This window comes from Stegastes partitus, unplaced genomic scaffold (genome assembly GCF_000690725.1).
Source record: "Stegastes partitus isolate 25-593 unplaced genomic scaffold, Stegastes_partitus-1.0.2 Scaffold627, whole genome shotgun sequence".
Lineage (NCBI taxonomy): Eukaryota > Metazoa > Chordata > Actinopteri > Pomacentridae > Stegastes > Stegastes partitus.
The window spans coordinates 221,725-244,993 of NW_007578358.1; the positions used below are offsets into that span (position 1 = coordinate 221,725).

The window sequence follows — 23,269 nt, forward strand, 5'->3', positions numbered from 1 at the left end:
TCCTCAAGGCCACATTATTGTATCAGTGCCCTTTGTACCTAACAGTCTTAATATTTCATGTTTCTCTCAAATTTTAGAAATTCATCTTGTTGCTGTCCCTCCTTGTCCATTTTGGTGTTTTATCCTATTTTGGTTTGTTCTAAAATTTTCTTTTACAAGTTTAATACTGTGTTTTATCCCCATCTGTTTTGCATATAAGTATGTTGCTGCCTATCTGATGACATATACAACACTTTGGTTACCTCGGGTTGTTGTAAACATGCTATATCAATACATTTTAATTGGTTTAATAACATTTGCAGCCCTACTGTGTCTTCATCAGAGTCACCTTGGACAAAGACATAAAGTAGAAGTTCTTTGGATAATTAGTTGAACTGGGATTTTAAATGTATTGGACGATAAATACATGAGTGGGGTGTCATTTACTTAAGTGTTTCTATGTGCGTCACTTTATGTCAGCACTATGTTGAAAGTGCAGACTGTAAATCAGGAAGTGGTAGATTCTAAAACGCTTTATAGTCGAGAGTTATCTGAATTTACCATCCAGGATGAAGAACAGAGGGGAGATGGTTTGTGTTTGCCCGAGGAAGTCTTTTACAAGAGAGATGATATTCTTCCGTATTAGTTTGTTTTGATTGATGTCCTGTAAAATCCAGATTAGCATTTAAAATCCTTTTCCTCATATACAAAACCTTTAATGATCGAGCTGGTAGTTTGTCCTCTAGTTTTATCCTCATTGCAGGTATCTCCGGCTCAGGAACCACACTCCTGATCTGCAGTTACTGGCCTCACCAACCTGTTCAGTGTTGTTCTTTTATTTGGTGGTTTGTTCTTGTAGAATGGACTTCCAGTACATAAGGCATGTGATTCAAGCCCTGTGGTTTCAATTGGTACATGTCCACAGGGGTGGTTTTGGAAGCAAGGGGTTGTGGATACTTGATGAGCACATGATTAGGCAGTGTCAACACCAATGTAGACCACACCCTTCTACAGTCAGACCAACGCTGGCTGCACCTGATTAGACCAAGATGGCTACTCGTTTGATAACCTACATGCAAGAGTTGACCCAAAGGTGTTCCTGTTAGCCTTTGAGGCAAGAAGTAAGTCATTTTAGATCAAGCTGGTTGGATGACAAGCCACTCATTGGCTGTCTGCACCTTCACTGGACCAAGACTTGTTGGGAAACTTACACTTACATTACAAAGAGTTCACCAAAAGGTGTTTCTGAAAGTGTTTCAGGCAAGAAATAAACCATTCAGTTGTTGCATTTGTCTTCATTTTTGACTAACAATGATTAGTTAGAGTTTTTCAGGAGTTTCCAGAGGCAGCAATTGGCAGCTAGACACACCTAAGTGCTCTATACCTTAAGTTTATGCAAATGAGGATCAGCCAACAGGATGCACAGTCTCCTGAAACACAATGTGATGCTACGAGAATGCTTTGCCTTTCAGGAATTGTAAAGAACTGTAGCTGTCCATTCATCACATTTCTGGTGAAATGGGTCTATCCTCTTTTCTGATTGTTAAGTCACTTTAAATTTCCTTTGTTTTCATTTTTGGCTTTGTTTTTTTTCCCTCTCAAGATCACCAAACCAGCCTGAAATGCCTCGTCTGGTGAGCACCATCAGTAAAGTATACACCAGGTGAAGACTATTCCTTCACCCTTTTGTGCTCCCTCAACTCCTTGTCCAGTCCTCACAAATCTATAGTCATCATCAACAGCAATACATGATGTCATTAACTGATAAAATGATGGTTATTGGCAGTGACCTCATTCTGGCTTTCGTCATTGTAGTGACTCAGAGGACACAAGGGTGACATTTTTTATGAAGGGAGTCAAGCATATCCTGAAAGAACTCCTTTGTGGTAGTCACAATGGTGCTCAGGGTTTCATACTGGTAGAAAGCTTTAGGATTTAAACAAATAGTTTGACATTCTGGCAAATGTGTTTGTTGACCTTCTTACAAAGAGTAGTTAGAGCCAGCAGCCACTTAGCTTACCCGTTAGCACACAGATTGGATAAGGGAGGAAACAACAAACTCAAATCTGTCCAAATTTAACAGCCTGTCTACTAGCTCCCCAAAAACTCAATTATAAATACTGCATATCAAACTCGGAATTAACCAATTAACGCAAATCAAGAAGCACAAAGTTGCCGAAGATAATTCTATCCCCCAGTAAGTGCTCCTGGTGTTGTATGTTATCCTGTTTTGTTCGTTTTCTACCAGCGAAAATTCATAGTGGCCTCCAGTATGACTTTTTATCATGTATACTTTTGTGCAGGCTTTTTTTCAAGATGACTTTGTTTATTGGAGTAGTTGTTGTTCACTCTGGGTTTTGAGGAAAAAATAATTAGAGCCCTTCAACAAATCACATAGATAATAGAAGATGCAAATTGTTTCTGCGTAATTATGTTTTCATCCACTACTTTGCAGTGCAATCATGGTTTTAAGCATCCTTAGAGACCCAAGGCTGTATTGCCATCACTCTGATTGTTTCAGTTCATTCATTTAGGCAATCAGCTATTTGTTTTTCATAATGCCTTTGTGTAAAAATGTAAGAAAAAAAAAAAAAAAGATAAAAAGCTCAGTGCTTCTCATGTTTTTCCTCTAAAAATCAAAGTTGGCTGATAGTGACAGTAGACAGTGTTATTATTTCCAGTTTGACATCACAACAATCCTCTTGTTTCACTGTTCCAATGGATAAGCAAAGAAAAAGCCCAGCAGCGTTCATCACACTAGTGAGACTAGAGGGTTTTGATGGCAACCGCTCCGAACATGAAGATGTACTTTAGGCTACGGATGACAAGGACTCGTTTGTGTGACAATTTTGAATCAGAGGATTTAAAAGCAAACACGCAAAAGTCTATCAGCATTCAACTACAAAGCAGTGAAACGATGTGCGTTTGCACAGTGACCACAAGAAAGTGACCATGATTAATGATCACTGTGTTGACAGTGTGGGTTTGGTAAATGTCAGTCTGTTGCAGAGGCTTCATCCAAGATTAGACAGTGTACACACGGAAAATATCAGTATACATTGAGAAACTCATTGAAAACAAACAAACAAACAAAAACTGGATTTTCTGCCCTTAAGAACTGTCCTAGCACACTCATACACAAAACAACAACTACTTCATCTAACTTAACTTAACTTTTTAAAAATTTAACACTTTGATTTGAGACACAAATATAACATACAAATGTGTAACAGTTAAACAAAACATAACACACTCACAAAAAGTAAAAAGTAAAAGAAATATGGTAGCAAGAGTGCCAGAAAAAAAAATGTTAAAGATTTAATAATGTGATTTTTAAGTTCAGTAAAACTGTAATTTTACAGTCACACCTTTAAAAAGTCAAATTGTGATGTTTGATGTTTGTTTTGTTTTATTTTTGGCTTTTTTTTTCTACAGGTCAACATGTAAAGAATTTATTAATTAAATATCAGTCGTATTTCTTTGTATTTCTTGTGGTTTTAATTTTCAGTAATTTGCCAAACTCGGGAAAATCTATAAAATAACAGCAAACTGTTTTTTCAAGCAGTTTAAAAATGTATTATTTCATTTCTTTTAGTTTTTACAGTACAGATTGTTAGAAACACTCTGATTCAGTAGTACGTTTAAAATTGGTGTTGTTGACTTGTTTTAAAAACGAGTCATGCGTGTTCATTGTGTTTTGAATATATGCCAAAGGTCGGGGCTATCCTTAAGTCAATACGCTATCAAAAAAATAAGAGAAAAGGAAACAGCAGACTTTGCCCTTTCTGATGTTCTGCATCTTACTGGAGACTTCATGTCCTCAGGTTCCAGATAGACTCACTCGTGTTGCTGGTTACTTGTGTATTCTTCACTACCAATCACATTACTGGTATATCTTCTCATGGCCAATGAGGGCAAAGCGAGTCAGTCGACTGGGTGTGTTGTGTTGGAGTTTAAACTTTGGACCCGAGAAGAAGAGCCGAGAGATACAGTGGGCCGGAGACAAAGCTGTTCCACAACAAAGTGAATTGGATTTTGACTGGATCTCCGCTGTTTTAGGAGCTTCTTTGGTTTTCCATCTGAGCAGGGAAGCGATGGAGCACTACCACGATGAGGTACATGTTTTAATGTTGTCTTTGCGTTGCAGTTTGGCAAATGTGGGTTATTGTGACAGGGGAGACTGGAAAGTCCCACAGAGCAAAGTTCAAGCTTGAGAGCAAACTACAAACCTACTTACAGGTCTGAAATCTAAATCTGTACATGAATGTTCATTTTAGAATGTCATTGAAAAGATAAAATTACCATAAGTAGCACTTTAGAAATAAAAATGTGAGATCCTTGCAGATATCTGCGGAACATATAATCCAGTACAGTGTGCTCAGGGAGAAGCCCTCAGCTGTGGCAGTGTAGAAACCTTTACAGTCGTGTTGTTTGTGCTTCTTAAAAACATGACAACATTCTGTAGAGCATCGGGTGTTGTCATTACATGTTGTGATCTCATTCCAGGGCTGTGATGGCACTGAGCTGCTGGACTGGCTGTTTGATCAAAACGAAGGAATCCTCCGTCACGAGGAAACTGGACACCATAGCAACCATCACACTTGGCCAATCCAAGACGCAAATGTGCGTGACATTGTCGGATCTCTAATGTCTTCCTATCAGCTGTATATTTCATTTGTTGACGTACTCTAGGTGTTTGTTTTCCAAAGATTGTCCCCTTCTTGTCATCTCACGCTGACAGACAGACTAATGATAGCACTTGCGGCGTTTTTCCACCCAGCAGATGCTGCAGCCGGACGAACAGGCAGATGATTACTTTCTAAATGCCCTCCTGAGTGGCAGTGAGTCTGTGTCAGCCTCGCCACTCTGGTCCCCATCTCCCAGTGACAGCGGGATCAGTGAAGACCCTCCTTCAGACCAGATGGACAGTCCTCAGCGTCCTGAGAGCCCGCCTGGGGACACTCAGTACCTCGGCACCAAAGCCCCAACAAAGGCAGCCCTGGAAGCCAACGTCTCCATTGACCTCAGTAAGTCACACATTATAGTTTTCTGTTGAACTATTATTATTTGGTCGATGACACGATGTGAAAAACATCTGTCACAAGGCCCCCAGTGTCCAAATACATGTTATCAGATGTTGTGTTTCTTTTCACCAATAGTCCAAAACAAAAAGGAATCATGTTACAAAGCAGGAAGATATTCATATTTGTTTGAAAATTCACTTGACTGGCATCAAAGCCACAACATCATCATCATTTAATCTGATAAAACTATATTAAACAGCATTTCCATTCATGGCTGTGAGCAATGAACGCTCACTGGAAATGGATGAATTTGAAATACTGCACATGAACTCCAGGATATACATTATTCATGTCTGTGTACAAACGTATTCAAATTATGGAAGATGCTGACGTTTCTGCTGACGAAAAGCACACATGTTGAGGATCAGGCAGAGTGATTAGTATTTGCACAGTTTTCAGGCTCCAAATGTCATTGCTCTACTGTTTTGTTTTGTTTTTTTTTTGGTTGTTGTTCTTTAACACAGAATCCAAACTGTGACGCTGGCGTGTGTTATTGATCTCTGTTTGCATGTGCTCAATGTGTTTCATTGTGTCTGTGCGGGTGCAGACGGCTGGGAGCTCGGCTTCGCAACGGGCAAGACGAGGATTACACAATATCCTTCTGATGTACACAGACCGCAGCTGTCCTCCGGCTTCCCGCTAACTGTCAAAGATCTGCTGCTATCTGGCACACCGGAGCCAGTAAGTGTGTCCTGGTTGTGTTTGATAGGGAAGGTGCAGCCGTGGTGTCTTATGGGTGTTTTTTTTTTTGTGTGTATCTTCCTCTGCCTGCTTGACTCCTGCTGTTTGCCTTTTCGCGTGCATGAGTGAGTTGTGCCTGTGTACTTTGATGGAAACAAGTTTATGACTACACTCCCTGAAATCATGAATTCGCCAAGGGGCAAGGCCCTTTGGAATTGCAAATGAAATTCCTATTTTTAAAACTTAGTCTGTAGGAAGATTTGCTGAACATGCAGCAACTTGGGCTGTTTTTTCCAAACCTGAGGGATTAAAACACAAAACAGTTAGGTTAGCATTCATTGAATGCTCCATGCCATCTTCAATTTGGCTTTTGGTTTAAAATGGTACCACTTTTCATCGAATTATTTGAAACACTGAGTTGAATGGTTTTCCTTTTAGCCTAGTAAGAATATTATAGAACTCTTCCAGCGGGGACCACTATCAGAGTGGTTTCACATCATACCTGCCCAATGCAAGTTCAAATATCGGCCACAAACGCAAAAAAAAAGATCATTTCAATCATTTTTTTTCTCTTAAAGTATTGTATGAATTTTTAAAGATCCTATTGGTGCCAGTCACAGAGGAAACAAATCAGCCTCTTAGGGTGAAAAATAAGTTTTGTGGTTGGTGGAATATACATTTTTTTGGCCAAATTTACACAATCACATAATTATTTTGTATGAGTCTATAAAGGCAGGGTGGTACCATTAAGGAGTATATGTACATATCAATGAGCCTGCACAATTCCAGGACTCTAGCTATTTCTTAAGTTATGGCCATTCAAGCATTGCTCCACAGATTGAAGAAAATGATGCAAAAATCAACACGATCCCACCCCTCTCTCTGACTTTGAAAGCAAAACAAAGACTTTACACGTTTTACTTAATAACATAAGTATGCACAAAACAAATCCAAAAAATATGAGCTGGCGTGACCTTTATTTTAGAAAATTGGTGAATTGAGGTGAATCAACTCTATTCTGATGTCATTTTTTATACCAAAATGTGTTAATTCATGTGATTTTTTTTTTTTTTTAAATATGGAAAAGTTGCAGTTATATAAGATTTCTAACCTTCATTTTGTGGCGAGAAAGTCAGTTTCTCCAGCATTCTCACTATCGTTTGATTCCAAAAAGAAAATATTTCTATAATCGGGTAGAATAATGTAGTGGGGCTTGGGAAACTTGAGGGTATGCGGGGGAGTGGATTTCAGCTCACCGCGGGTATTGATTCCATCTTCTCAGCCCACTTTAAGATGAAGGAGAGAGTGGCAGAATGCTGCTTAGGTTCTCACACCATAATTGCTTTGAGGTGGCCATGAAATGAGAGTGACGGAGGTGGACTGATAGTCATTTACATGCTTCCTATGATGCTCCAGGGAGAGAGAGAGCAGGAAGGAGGTAGTTTAATCAAACATCGGTGGTGATGTTTTCAATATTAGTATTCATATCTCTCCACCAGCCCCCACAGCCATCCCAAAAGTCCATTCAAGAGTTGATTCTCAATGAAGACGAGAAGAAGCTTTTAGCGAAGGAGGGGGTCACTCTTCCCAGCCAGCTACCTCTAACAAAGGTAAAGTGCTTTAATTACCTAAACAATAAGAACACTCATCAGCTCCTACAGTTTGTCCCACAGAGTCTTGAAATAATGTTTTTTTTTAAATCCTCTATTAATCAGTACGAAGAAAGGATTCTGAAGAAAATACGCAGAAAGATTCGCAACAAGCAGTCGGCCCAGGAGAGCAGGAAGAAGAAGAAGGAGTACATCGATGGCCTGGAGAGCAGGTGAAGTTCTAATTAAAACGAGGCCAACAGTGAAAATAATGATGTGTTTTATGCATGTTTAAGCATGTTAACAATAAATCCAGTTACCGGTAATCGTTTCCCGAGACATGAAGCAATTGCTTGATTATTTTCCCGATGTATCCTGAAGGCAGCCCTCGGTCATTCCATTTCAGCAGAGCATGAATGTCACCTTGTCTCGCCGTGATTTGATCCTGGCCTTTGTCATCTATCATTCCCCTCCTTCCTCGGTGTCAGTCGGCTCTCTGCGTTGCTAAATGTCAAGTGGCACCAAATGTTTTTTAACAATGAAAGCTTTTTAAAAAGCAAAAAAGAAAAAGAAAACAATCTTGGGACTTGCTTGATAATCTGTTTTCTCATCGATTTTGTGTCAAAGTCATAGTCTCCTTAATATATTGATGAACAGAATTCCATACATCTGAAATGTAAGATTCTGAACACAGTGGAAAATAATCGAAGACATATATATATAATAAGTAATGAGCCAAAACATGCAAAATCAACTGCATGATCCTGAAGTGGTGCAGTTCAGAAACTCTTCTGTAACATTTGTTTGGTTTAAAAATATCTCTACACATCGGGATGTAATGACAAATTTGTAGTGTCAACATAAGTGAAATTCTAACTTTTTCTGCTGGATTTACCTTGTTCTGCTCCTCCTGTCTCTCCCTTGTGCATAATCCCCTCCAGGATGGCTGCTTGCAGTGCACACAACCAAGAACTGCAGAGAAAAGTGTCACAGCTGGAGAAATGCAACATGTGAGCAATTTTAAAGCAAGATTTCTCTTTAAATTTCCAACCATTTCTTTCTCTGTAATCTCTCGGTGATGTTTGTTATGACATTTCTCCTACTCAGAAACTGCCTTAAGGCATTTTTCTTACATTTCTCTTCCCTCAGCCCCTTGTTAATCCAATTATTTCTGTCTCTATTTTTTTTGTATCATTTCCCTTTTCCCCACATTACTCTACACAGGTCTCTAATGGAACAGCTGCGCAGGCTGCAGGCTCTGGTCATGAATACATCCAGCAAACCAGCCCAGACTGGGACATGTGTACTGGTACGGGGAGTCCTCTTTGTGTGTCCCGGCTGGATTAGCAAGATTCATCATATAATTTTTAAAAAAATCAGATTCACAGCAAACTGACCAACCATTGCAGCTGGATTAGCCATTGAGAAGGCCGGTCAAGATATCAGCACAATGGACAGCGACCAATAAATATTTCCCATAAATAGAAATTCCCAATCTGAACTGAAGTCATTCCCTGTCTTTGATCACTACTTTGGAATAAAGTGCAAAACCTGAAGCAAAACTTTAACAATTTTGCTTTATAATCTATAAATGCAGCATGAGTTGCAGAACAATTGGCTTCACAAGACACATCGTGACAAGCAAATTAGTACCGTTTCTGGATCTGGAAGCACACTCACACATATTGTGTTCATGCCATTGGCCAATCAAAAGTTCAACAATGTAAAAAACTATCTTTTATCTAACTCTCTGTTTCATGACATACGCAGGTGCTCCTGCTGTCCTTCTCCCTAATCCTGTTCCCCAGCCTCAAGCCGTTCTCTGACACCAAGGTCAGCCAAGGAGACTTCAGTCCAGTCAGAAGTGAGTAACCTTCAGCACCAAATAGCTTTGTGCAGCCGCCCGCCAACTAATCCAGCACCTCTCTGTCACAGCTGTGGAGCTTGTTAGAACTGTAGTCTCACCCGCTGCTGGAAAGGTTCTCACCTGCCGAGCCTCACAGCCTGCTCCGCCTGTCTGAGGATTTGCTGTCGACTTAAAACGTTAAAGATTAGAGGCAGTGCACAGAGGGCCAAAGCTGTGTCTTATCATTTAGGTTATTAAGCTATCACTCTGTCGACAGTTTCTAATAAATTACCGTTCATTTTTTACCTTATTAACAGAATTCATCGGCACAAACACCCCCAAAAAGTGTTTCATTTTGAGGCAAGATTAGGATTTGCACAGCAGTAAGGTGTCATTTGTTACCATGAATGGTTCTACAGCCTTGAAATAACAATCACTGCTGCACTTTCTCTGATTGCCAGAGGCTACAAGTTGAACATTTTGAATGTTTTTAGGTTTGAATTTGATACACTTGCGACTGTCTGAATTCACGGAAGCATGGAAGACACACACCCACCTTACGAAATGCCAGCTTAGTCACACAAAGACCAAGCACAGCTGCCCGCAGAGGCTCGGCCTTATTTATTCCCTCCTGTGTGTCTTATTCTCCCACAGTCCAGTCACGGTCCCTGCAGAACCTTCAGGCTTCCCGCGTGCTGCATGTCGCTGACTCCCCGTTCTCCACCGAGGATGAATCGGAGCCCCTGCACCGGCATTTCTCAGGAGACCGCGGATTTGAAGATATCACCGCACTGATGGGGAAGCTGAGAGTGAACCAAGAACAATCCACCGTGGAGCCCATGTCTCTGAACAGCAGTCAGGAGGACAGGATGGGTCATTTCCACGTAGACCCAATTACTGGTCACATAGCTACCGTGACCTTGGATCCCCACCGCTCCGCCCAGCTTCAACCACATGCTGATGACATGTAAGGGAAATGAAGAAAGTAGCCCATATCAACTTCCCAAATTGTCCTCCTAATGGTAGAGCTGGGAATCATCAGGGGATTTTGTTTACACAGACAGGGAAATTAAGTTTTAATCATTCCTGTTTTGCCTTTAATACATGTTTAGTTATTACTTATTTGTAATGCTGTTTTATATCAGTACACAGCTTTGAATCTTACAATTGTTTGTCAGCGTGGACTGCGCGTGCTTTGCCTTCTGGCTTTGATAAAATGCCAGAGTAAATTTGTGTTAGAGGCAGTCAAACACTGGGTAAATAGAGCTGCAATGGTGTGTACAGTTTTGATCTAAATGGATAATTTCTGGAATGTTTAAGGAATTTGAAAGCACGTTTTCTCTGAAGAACGGATTGTTTAAATTCATTCATGGATGAAACTGCCTCCGAATAAAAAAAGATGTCAAAACAAGCTCATACTGTGATCCATGGATTCATTCTCTGTAAGATGTTTTTGGGCTTTAATAAATAAAAAGCTGCTCAGAGCACACAGTGTACCATCTTGCGTGACAGTTCCGCCTCGGAAGATCCAATGACTTGGCGAGCCGAGTCTCAGAGGGCTCGTACAGTAAGTTTGATGGCAGTGGAAACATGTTTCACAGAGAGGGATGCCGAAAACTGGGCCAAAGGTGGGACAGATGTTCTCTTATCTCATGAGTCAGACTTCTTACTCAATAATTGACATGTTGATGTATTTTCTCATGAAGGCAGGCTGTGGTTGATGTCCACAGAGCTCGCTCGCTCTGTGACTTGTCACTGCCAGCCACACGGTCATTGGATGTCAGGGTTCTGCCATTTGGGACAGAATTCCATCCAACATTTAGATCGGACTTGTTCAGGTTGAGATTTTATGTGATCAGCTCGACACAGCTTCATGGAAAGTGTCGAAATTCAATTATGGCATTATCTGAATCTATGATAGAAAGTATCTGGTGCTTTTTTCTTTTTTTGGACTCAACAGCATGATAAAAAAATAAAAAATAAAACATCACCATTCACATTTAAATGTATTCAATGCAAATAATGATGATGATAGGATGGCTGCCCGATGGCTCAGTGATTAGCACCGTCACCTCACAGTTAGAAGATTTCCCGGTTCTTCCTGTGTGGAGTTTGCATGTTCTCCCCGTGCAGCGTGGGTTCTCTCCGGGTTCTCTGGCTTCCTCCCACAGTCCACAAACATGTTGAGGTTAACTGGTGATTCTAAATCGTCCGTAGTTGTCTCTAAGTGTAGCCCTGTGATAAACTGGTGACCTGTCCAGGGTGTCCCCTGCCTTCACCCTGAGCTGGCTGGGATTGGCTCCAGCCCCCCGCAACCCTAGTGAGGATTACAGATGATGGATGGATGGATGGTGATAGGACAACATCTTTTTGTTTGGAAAGAACATAACATTTCATATAGCAATTTCTCTTAACCCTAAACACTTGGTAAAACGTATGAATACATTCGAAGAGTTAATTTGCAAAAACAGATAACCCCATTTTTGTAGATTTTCAGGAAATTAATTTTTTTGTTGTTTGCTTGAGATCATATCAAACTGAAGATAAGTGGATTTGACTCAGTAGATATGACACAGGAGATCCCAAGTCCACGCCCCAACGATTCAGAGCCGTTTGGTTGGCACAAGGGGAATTACCCAATATTAGGTTGGTGGTTTCAGTGTTGTAGCTAATTGGTATGTCTCTACAGACTGGAAACAGGAATTTAATGGTAATTCAGGTTCCTGAGATGATTCAGTCTGGAGCAGAGCGGTGTAGTGCAACAATATGATTACTTCTGGTGAAAGACTGTGTTAAACTGTGAGCTGTTATCCCCATATTTGAATGATTGTAGAATCTTGCCTCCGGCTATGACAGCTGGCTTTTCTGTCTGCCTTCGCGTGCGGCCTTCAAATATGGACAGATGGCAAGTTGAATGAACTGGATTTGTTTTCAAGCACAACCGAGCCTTAAGTAGTAGTTCAGCTTTTGTGTTTTTACAGGTAACACTGAAACAAAAGGATAAAATCTGATTCCTCCAACGTCAAACTGAACTGTTTTCTCATATATTTTTCGAAATGTATGTCTTATTAACTATTCATCTGTGTGGCTCGAGGCTTTCATTATACCAATTCTGCAAACTTAATTATTGTCAACTATGAATTTATTAATGGCTTACTTTGCTCTGGGCTTGTCGGACATTTTTCACCTACCGAAGAGACGACTCTGTATTCTCCAAACTACTCATTTAAAGCCTCAATTTTAACCACGGTGATAAGGAGTGACAGGCACGCTCACCTATAAACTCTCAATATGCTATGTGTCAGCGTAAACCAGGGAGCCAGCTAACTTGCCTTCTCTCTGAGTCTGATCTCCAGCTGGTTTTTGCCCTTTTGTCTTTTATTTGACTCTGTCTGCCTTCGTCTTTAATCAGGGTGAAAGTCTCTTGACCATCAGCGTCTCTAATCAGCCCCTTAACCCAGCGCTTTGATTAACCAGATCCCTATGGAGCCGGGAAGGTTTGTCTGTATATGTCAGCGCCCACTGAGTTTGGGTTGGCCATGAGGGAACGTTTGTAAGACTGAGTGTCTTATCAAAGAGACCACTCATCTTCTTTTTTAATCTACAAATGGAGGTTTTTCTTTGAAGGCGTGACGGCACAAACTTCTTGGTGGAGGATCCCTATAGCACCTCTAAACTTTCTTATTAACAAAATTGCTTTTCCAATTCCAAAACAACAAGCCAGCACAAAGCTTGAGAGGACACAGTTTGATCAATATTTCACACCTCTAAAAAGAAAAAAAAAAGTCCCAGAGTAATTAAAGTTTTATTTCTTTTGTTTTGTTTTGTTTCTTGGTTTTTAGGCAGCGTGCAATGTTCTTTCCTGTGTTTTCAGTGTGCTTTTCACTCAGGGGGGTCTTTAAAAGTAGTACAAGAAAAGGACATGAAATTACAGATTTGTTTTGGTACATTTACATCGATAAAGACGAAATTAGTGATATCTAAAACAAACAGGGAGGCACTGTAAGCGGTAAGGAAGTGTAATAAAAAACTCTTAAACTCTAATCGCACAGCACTCAGTTTAATCTCTAACACCAGAAAATAAATGGAGTGTATGAAAAGTCATTATACCGGCAAGATAAGATGCAAAAATGTAGCTGATTTTGCTTTCAGCTGAGCTTACCTAAAAAATCTAATTTTACCTGCTTCACATTTTTCTGCAGTCTCTTAAAGCCACTCATTTCTGCCTCATGAAGCTCACATCAGCACAGAAACTGATCAGTGACACTGGCCTGGCTGGCGTACGTTGCCTTGTAATGAAGGTTTAAATTATAATAAACATGATCTGGCAAAAAAAAAAAAAAAAAGAAAATCTTAATTGGCTTATTGTAAGGGCATATTACTCGATCTGAGTCACTAATTTGGGAATCAGAGTGAATTCATGCACAACTTAATAGGATACGCAGACTTCGGACGTTTGTGCAGCTCTACAGAAATGAGGAAATTAGGAAATTAGTCATACCCTGTTGCACGTATGGAACTGGCATTAATTAATTTGGTAAGCTAGAAAATGTAATTAAGATGGAATCAAATGAGGCGTAAGTGCAGTTCAAAGGCAGAAAAGCCAACAGGGGTGTACATTTGCATGAAGCCAGATTAGTTTGATTACCTTCCACTATCATGGATATCTCTTTCACATCCATAATACAATAATGTTTCACAATTTCATGTATTAAAACAATGAAGATACATATAATATCTAATATGTGTTAATAGATAGATACTTACAGATATTACACACTAAATAAAACACACTCGTTCAACATTTTAGCTGTGAAAACTTTTGGAATTATACAAGATGTCTCTGTTTTGTTACACAACAGAAATAAAAGTTAGTGCATGAAAAAAAAAAAAACTGTTGCAGACTTGTTGCTACAATCTTTTGTTATTTTCATACACGACACAGTAGCCTGCAAAGATTCACTTTGTTGCAACACAAAGTCCCTGCAGAGAAGCTGCAAACACTAGATGCTGTGTACAGCTTAATTATTATATATCTCAGTGTGTGGGATACGACTGCAGACAAACAATCTGTGTGGATTCATCCATCCAGCTCTGTCTCGTTTGTTGGGCTCCGTAGAAACATTTTGTTTACTCTGTGAACAGCTGGCTTTGGCCAAAGAAGCTTTCAGTTTTAACTTGACAGATTGACAGTCTAACTTTTAACAAGGACACACATCCAAGGAAGAACCAAACACAAGTGACTGACAAATGCGTAAGAACACAACTGTCTCAACTGCATCAGTAATATTTTTCTACAAACTGTTGGTGTTGTTTTCCAAAATTTACCAAAGAAAGATTGTAGACGTGGGGGGAAAAATGCCTTAAAAATCATGATACTTGTTTTAGGAATGTAAACTATGAAAGCACAGACAGTCTGAAGATGTCTAGAAGTCATTCTAATGACTTCTTACTGCAACTCTGATTACTGTGCTGCAGGCTGGATAAGTGCTATAAACTTTGAGTAGGGAGCATTTTAAATCATCCCAGAATCCAGCTACCTTATTAAGATGCTCGGCAATTTGACATAATGTATGACTGGTGCACTCCAAATCTGTGTTATAGCGGTAATCAGTCATAGACAATATTATTAGCTCCCCCTGTTAGGAAGAGAAATATATTTATTGACTGGTTGGTGAAACTGAATGAGAATCCTAGAGAGAGGACATTAGCTTTCCAGTTCGAAAATGAATCATTGGAAATAACAGGCTGCACTTCAGTTCAGTAAGCTTGCATCTAACCTGATGAAAGTGCCTTTGGATGGAGGCGTGTGGGGGGTCGGTGGGGGTGAGTCAACACAGTCTTACACATAAACACACAGTGCAAACAAATGAAGGTTTCATTAACTGGACAACGTGTCACCTCAGAGACAGCGGCTCCACTCGACACGTAAGAAAAGTTCAACAAATACACTTTACAAATAATAAAATGTATCAGTATGATATAACAGCAGTATAAAAATACCATAGAGTTCAAGGTGAGACTTAAAGGTAGGTCTGTTTAAAGCTGCAGGAGGCAGAAATCTGGAAAAGGGAATTTAAAATAAAAGAACAGCAGAATTGGAAACATACCACCCTCCTCCTCCTGCAGCTCCCCTTTCTGCAAGAATTCCCTTTGGGATTAATAAGGTTTCTATTTTCTAAGCTCCTCCCACCAGATGACAACATGCTCGTCCTGCTAAAAGTCAACATCAATGTGTAGCTTGAACCAGGATTCAAGGTCTTTCCCAAGCGGAACTCTCAAATCTAACTTACTGCATCATCTCACCCTGCTCCCACTGTGGACTTATTTTTACAATCTCACATGTGCTAAAGGGGCTGCACGGTGGATTTGGTGGTTAGCACCGTTGCTTCACAGCTAGAAGATCCCTGGTTCACACCCCGGGTAGAATGCTTGGGATCTTTCTGTGTGGAGTTTGCATGTTCTTTCTGTCTGTTCACCAAGTTCTCTCCCACAGTTCAAAACATGCTGAGGTTAATAGGGGGATTTGTCATAGTCTGTAGGTGTGAGTGTGTTTGTTTGTCTCTCTGTGTAGCCCGGCAATAGACTGATGACCTCTCCAGGGTGTCACCTACCTTCACTGGCTGTGATAGACTTTGCCCCCCCAGTGACCCTAGTGAGGAGTAAGAGGTGTATAAATAATGGATGGATGAAAAGGCCTGTGACTGGTTAAAAACTCCTTACACAGACTGGATTTTCTAAAGCATGACAGAAGCCAAATGTTCCTCTAAGATCACACAAATTACATATATTATAACATATACTGAAAGTTTAGTATTGAAGTTTTGACCAACGATGCCAAAAAACCACTGCCTACCCCAGCTTTAAAACTGGTTCATTTTACTGACAACAGATTCTTTTACCTAAATTATTGAACAGATTTATACATTATTAAAAGTAAAACATGAAACTTACCTTTGCATGTTCTAAATGAAGGACAGAAACAAGCTTTAGGGAAAATGGGCACTAGACTTACAAAAGGCATGCATTTGAGCAATGATGTTGGGGTGTAGAATCGCTGCTGAAAGGAACAGACTGAGCTGGCTTTGGCATCTGATTAGAATGCCTCCTGGGCGACTTCCTTTGGAAGTTTTCCAGGCACATCTGACAGGGAGGAGACCTCCATGTAGACCAGGCACTCACCAGGGGGGATTACATATCTCATCTGGCCTGGAAACGCCTCAGGATCCCCCAGGAGGAGCTGGAAAACATTGCAGAGGAGATGGACGCTTAGAATGACCTGCTTCACCTGCTGCCACTGCAACCCGACCCCGGACAAGCAGAAGAAAATGGATGGATGTCGAGGTGTCTGGTTGGAAATGAATGTCTGACAGCCAAATTGCATCCTGAGTGTACAGCCTGTATCAAATATTAGCCTAACAGATGACGATCTGAAATTGTTCCTTTTCCTCTCTGGACTACTAATCTCAAGGTGACTCTAGGTGAACTGGTTGCCATATGCCCAAACATGAGACTGTTATGCAATCAGTATTCAGTAAGTAATACCCATCGCCCCATTGGGGCGGTGTAGTAACCTGTTCATTTATTCAAGGAGACATTCAGAATTCCAGACACAGTGACATCAAAACATATCCATCTAATCACGCTTTCAGGTTTTAATGATTCTGTCAAGCAGGATGAATGAAGAGTCAGAGACATTCTCATGGGTCAGCAAGACGACGGTCACCTCGGCATCGTTGGCACTACAGAGAAAAAGAGTTGTGTCATTCAGTCAGCCTTTGAGCTTGCTCGCTCACTGCAGTCAAATTTATATGAGCAGTTGAAATTGGCTCTCGACTCACACTTGTGTCCTTTCAATCAATACAAAAGAGACACAACAAACAGGACAGTTCACTGTGACACTGCTGCAGTCCAACCAAGCAGCTGTGGCTCAGACAGTAGAGCGAGTTGTCCTCTAATCACAAGGTTAGTGGTTCGATCCCCCGCCCCTGCACAGTCCAGAAGACAAGGCAAGACACTGAACCTGAAGTTGCTCCCAATGGCAGGCAGGCACCTTGCATGGAAGCTCCGTCGCCATCGGTGTATGAATTTGATCTACCCTCAGCGGTACGTCGCTTTGGATTAAAACGTTGGCTCAATGAAATCGTAAGTTTAGCTGGTGACGCTTAATTCCTTCATTAACGATGTCTATCTATTTCACATGAATGATGTGCAAATCAAACATCACTTCGATCCAGTTGGCCATTTGCACATGTGGCCAGTTGCTCTCTCTTTCACTAATGCTCAGACAGAAGACTAAGACAGCATCAGCAGCTGCCTTCACTAAACTGTCAGTGGAAGATGTCAGTACAGTGACATTGTGTATGCTCATACAAACGCTCTAATCATGTTTGTGAAAATTGCTCCAGCTGGACACAAAAGGTTATTCAATGCAATGCCTTCTCGTCGTGTTGGTTTCAAGACAGGGAATACACACCTTATCCCCCTCAGGAAGCAGTCTGTGCAGTACCTCATTCACCACGTCACTGTAGGCGTGTCCGCATAAGCAAGCATTGTCAATCCAGCTATTATTCGCTCTGGAGAGGTCGCCAGCCTAACACAGGGCGAAACTTAGAGAAACTTAATCAAGCACATTCACATTCACACCTACGGACAATTTAGAATCACCAGTTAACCTCAACATGTCGTTGGAAGCCGGAGCAGCTGATGAGAGCCCACGCAGGCACAGGGAGAATATGCAATTTCCACACAGAAAGCAATTGAACCCTCGAGCTGTGAAGCAACCGTGGTACCACCCTCCTCACCATTGCTCTCTTTAGTAAATTATGCGGTTTTGTGCTAGGAATTAGCTGCATATTGTTTTTTATCACTTATCCTGCACCTTCGGTCATACCTGATAGAACTTCCTGATGCACCAAAGCATCACTGATTCACCCCAGAAGTTTCCCACGTCACACGCAACACTGCAGTGCTTTGAGAGGCGACGTCACACACCCAGTCAGTACAACCGGTGCCTTCTGTGAAGTTTCTGACTTTGTGGTTGCGGCTGTGTACAGTATACAAACAGCACCAGGGGCAAAATGAAGAGTTCATTCTGACCGAACAGACATATTTCATATTTCAAAGTTCTAAGTCTGCAGAAGTAGCTTCTTTGCAGTCTGACTGAGGGTTCCACGTGAGGCAACAGAAGAAAGGTTACGCCGCATAACCTTGTAGGGGAAAAACTAAATGTATTTATGCAGATCAGAGTACTTTACATCACCTCAAGCAGTCACTGATGACTTTATTCACATTTCATGTAGAGAGTTAGTGTGAAGTGTCCTTCATACCTGCATAATCGCTCTGAAGATATGGGAAGGGGTTGGTGCAATCTTGTGAAATGACAGGTGCTTATTAAGGAGCCTTTACAGACTTAAACTTCCTGACAGATTTGAACTCTTAGAACATTAAACCAGGCACACTGTCAGTGTCTGCGCATTTGGAAGGTTTCAGGATTGTTAAGATGACAAGAAGTGGGTCGCAACGGATTAAAAGGCTGCAGTCTTTTTCCTTTTTTACACCCTGTTGTGTCTCACAGGGGAGGATTACTCATAGACAAGGTAACAAGGTAATGCACAAGCAATATTTGTTGTTTTAGTCGTTTTTTGGGCAACTACATTGTACTTCAGAAAGTCGATTCTGCTGACACTGACCTCGGCTTCAGTGTTGGGGAACTGTGACAGCAGGTGCAACAGGTGGTGCAACACGTTTCTCCTCATGATGCCAAATATCAGCCAGCAAGAGCTGAAGAAAAGTAACTTTTGATTACAGCGGGTTGGCAGCACAGTGAGAGATAGAGGAAGCACATTATTACTGTCTGGATGGACACAGATAGAGTCGGCTGTCTCATGAGATGAAGTGAAGTAATTCTAAACCAGAAACTCTGTTATATTCATTCTGCCAGGGATCCAAACATTAAGTTGTAATTAAGTTAAACGTTTTACTGACTCTCTTAGAATTATATGTTTAAGATATTTACCTCGAATGATTTGTGCTGATGGTTTCTGCAAAACAATTTTCACTGTTCTGCACATAACAACTTGCTTATTTGGTGAGAAAATAATTCACCTTGGAATTTGGGTTTTGTTGAATATTGATAATCTAATAAAATAAGATTAAATGAATGAATGAATCATTTCTCTGTTAGTAATTTTTCTGACAGTGTAATAAACACAAATAAATACATGTAATAATGTATAATATATATAAACTGATAGATAAATAGATAGATGATGGATATGTCTCAGCACCAAAGAGAAAAAATAAAGAAAGAAGATGCCTTAAAACAATAAAAAATTAAAAATAAAAAAAAAAAGATAATAATGTAGGGAGAAAAAATACAGTAATTTTCTATAATTAAAATACATTTTTCAATGATCATGTGTATTTTGGGGCTCTTTTATGTTTAATAAAGGATACTTACATGTATAAAAACTGGGAAATTACAATATAATAACACAATGGATAATGAGAACACATTTAATCAACATTTTCATTCTTAAAACTTACGTAATTGCACAAGCTATCTCATTTACCAAATAAATGAACGTAAAATTACAGAGTCAACACAGCAGTTTCTATTAATTGTCATTAATTGTATGTCATTTTAGAAATATGTTTAAAGAAATAAACTTGAAGCTCCATCTGTTAAACAAAAAGGAAATATTTGTGAATTAATGACAAATCTGTAAATATGTATTAACTGTCTTTTTATGTTTAAAAAAAACATTATTTATTCACTTATAGGTTTTTAATGCCATTTATATATTTAATACATAAAGAAATCTGTAAAAGAAAAAGAAGAATGGAAATTCTGTTACTATTATTATTATTATTATTATTATTATTATTATTGAGTGTATGTATTTGTATGTATACGTATTTGAATGTTGTGTCCTTGATCCTTGTCCTTCACCTGCAGACTGCTGACGGTCACATGTCAGTGCAAGTTTCCTCCGCACTTTTTTTTTTCTCATTTTACGCACATCTTTTGTCTCCACGTCTCCCAAAGCTTCCCTCTGAAACCGGCTGAGCACAAGCAGGTCCCGGTGTCGTGTCAGAATACATTAAGCTTCACCCCTGACGGACATTCTGGAGACTTTGATGTGGCTGCGCTTATCGGAGCGCGGATTCGCTCTGCTCCAATCATCCGGCGTCGACCGCGCGACGGAGCCATGCGCGTTCACGTGGAGCCTATAAACGGACGTGGCGCGCAGGGAGCTGTGAGTTGTCTTAGAGCACTGAGACGAGGATAATCGCAGCAGAGGATGGCATCTGCAGCGCTGTGGGATATAACCTGACACAGATAAGACAGGGATGCTGAAAATGTCATCTGCATGTTTTTTCTCTCTCTCTCAGCTTCCCAGCTTGGCCGTTTAAGGTGATGTGTGAGAAAGAGAGTCCAGCCATGAATGAAACTGGAGTTCAAACACTGGCTCCAGAGCCATGTGAGCAGCAAATACTACAGGAGGACCACAGTGGAAACTGCAGCGGAGGTTCCACCGGCAACCTGTCGCTGCACTGCTGGCTGCAGCTCCTCACCAGGGAGTCTATCATGGAATTTCAAGGAGACAGCTCCAGTGTGGTGGTGCGTGTCATGATAGCATGTGTGTACTCTATAGTCTGTGCACTTGGGCTGGTGGGAAACTCATTGGCTCTGTATCTGCTGCACTCACGTTACAGGCAGAAGCAGTCATCCATTAACTGCTTTGTGATGGGACTGGCTATCACTGATCTCCAGTTTGTTTTGACTTTACCTTTCTGGGCAGTGGACACAGCCCTGGACTTCCGCTGGCCGTTTGGCCGCGTGATGTGCAAAATCATCAGCTCTGTCACCACCATGAACATGTACGCCAGTGTCTTCTTCCTCACAGCTATGAGCGTGGCACGTTACTACTCTATCTCCTCTGCGATGAAGATGCACAGCCGGCGGGCAGCAGCCGCCAGGGCCAAGTGGACGAGCCTGTGCATCTGGGCAGTGTCTCTGCTGGCCACTTTGCCTCATGCCATTTACTCCACCAGCGCCCAGGTGTCAGATGAGGAGCTCTGCCTGGTGCGATTTCCAGACTCGGGCAGCTGGGATCCACAGCTTCTTTTAGGTCTATACCAGTTGCAAAAGGTCCTGCTGGGCTTCCTTATTCCTCTGATAATAATCACTGTCTGCTACCTGCTGCTGCTGCGCTTCATCCTCAGTCGACGCATCGCAGGTGTAGCAGGCCCAGAAGTAAAGCAAGGCCGGCAGAATCGGCGCTCCAAAGTCACCAAATCGATTGCCATCGTGGTTCTATCCTTCTTTCTGTGCTGGCTTCCCAATCAGGCCCTGACGCTGTGGGGAGTGCTCATAAAGTTTGACCTTGTGCCCTTCAGCAAGGCTTTCTACAACGTGCAGGCCTACGCCTTCCCCCTGACAGTGTGCTTGGCACACACCAACAGCTGCCTCAACCCTGTGCTCTACTGCCTGATTCGCCGGGAGTTTCGTGCAGGCCTCAAGGAACTTCTCCTCTACGCCACGCCATCCTTCAGGAGTTTGACCCATCTGCTGCGTCGCAAGGCCAAAGTGGCCGAGGCGCCACCTGTTCTGGTTTTGGTCCAAATGGATGTCTGATTGGGATGACAAAGGAGTAAATGACTAACCCACAAAGCAGACTGCTCCACTGTACTGTTTATCTGGAGCTGTTTACCGTGAGGGTACATTTGCTTCAACCCTGTCAACACAGGAAGTCCCATTTCTTTCTGGCTTTTGAAAACATCATAATCGTACCGCTTCACACAGTGGGATGTGCCCCTGCTGTGTTCTTAAAGATTTGCTCTGCTGCAGATCTTTTCATTGTTACAGTGGCTCTCTGTTTCGCTCTCTGTGCCTCTGACAGGCAGCACAGCTCTCTGGTAATGTGTCATGAACATGTGTAGTTTTTAATCACAAATGAGACTTGAATAGTTGCGTCACTCAGACACAGGATGTCTAATGAGGAGATTTGTTGGTGCAGGCTTGTTCATTTTCTCTTACTGTACAATAAAAATGGAGAAAATTAAATCCAAACACATAATAATATATTTTTTAAAAAGGCCACTAAAAGACTACAAAAGATGAGAGTAACTGAAAAGCCTGTGGGCACATATTTGTGGAAAGCCTGAAAAAAATGGAGCAAAAGGCATCTGTGCAGTTTGTTTTTCTGGGTTGTAAAGAATCACGTACGTGTTGTTTGGTGCATTGTCTTGGGAAAGTGATTCCTGCCTGAAGTGTGAAAGCTTACAAGGCAAGTAGAAGGTACAAAACGTATCAAAAGCTTCAGTATAATGAGTGTAATAAGTGAAATAAGTGCTCTCCTTGTGGAAACCTTGAAGGATTTTGAGCTTGGGGGAGATTCGCGTGAGATTTATACCCTTGGTGCGACACATGAGACGTGAGCTGAGACTGTGTTGTATGTTCACGAAAATGTATGATCAATATCTCTCCCTCTCTTGTTCTCACTGAACGTACACAGCTGCACGCACATTGGTAGCTGCAGACGTGACAGACTGGGCTACAGGATGAATAATTTAGAGTTCCCCTATAATTTGCAGCACATTCAAACCAGGCCATTCATTCATAAAAATAAGGCATTCCTCAATGGACAAGACCATCCATGGCAACACCAGCATGTCCATCTCTGTTGAATTATACTGTCATACTGCAGGAGCGCAGAACCGAGTAACATGTAATGATGTGATCCTCTGTGAATATGTTGTCACTCTTGTGTTTGTGACCGTGACCATAATCATGATCTTTTCTAGAAAGGCACTTGTCAATTTGATGTTTTAATGGAACATTATGTTTACTGATGCATTGTAAATGAAATGAAGATTAAAATTGAAAAAAATAAAAAAAAAAAACCCTCTCAGCTTGAACTATGTGGGATAATTGGGCCATTCCATCTTAGAATTCAGATCACATACATGGGGGAGATAAATTAGGCAACAGAGGCGGAGAGAATCTGAAAAATAAAGTGGCGCTAATATTGATGCGAAACAATCCTGTGCTGGCGGGAGGGCATCAGTCAACAGAGACCCAC

At 41.1% G+C, this 23,269-nt stretch overlaps 2 protein-coding genes across 2 annotated transcripts; both read left to right on the forward strand.

Annotated features, from left to right (window-relative positions):
- Positions 1-4,073: 4,073 nt before the first annotated feature.
- Positions 4,074-10,545, forward strand: creb3l3a (cAMP responsive element binding protein 3-like 3a). Its single transcript, XM_008289641.1, has 10 exons — positions 4,074-4,094; positions 4,486-4,602; positions 4,760-5,006; positions 5,611-5,744; positions 7,244-7,354; positions 7,460-7,566; positions 8,275-8,343; positions 8,558-8,642; positions 9,104-9,197; positions 9,834-10,545. Exons 1-10 carry the CDS (start codon positions 4,074-4,076, stop codon positions 10,148-10,150), a joined length of 1,302 nt encoding a protein of 433 aa, XP_008287863.1. The 3' UTR covers positions 10,151-10,545.
- A 10,056-nt stretch (positions 10,546-20,601) lies between these two features.
- rxfp3.2b (relaxin family peptide receptor 3.2b) lies at positions 20,602-21,822 on the forward strand. Its single transcript, XM_008289642.1, has one exon. The coding sequence runs from the start codon at positions 20,602-20,604 to the stop codon at positions 21,820-21,822; it is 1,221 nt and encodes a 406-aa protein (XP_008287864.1).
- The last annotated feature ends 1,447 nt before the right edge of the window (positions 21,823-23,269 follow it).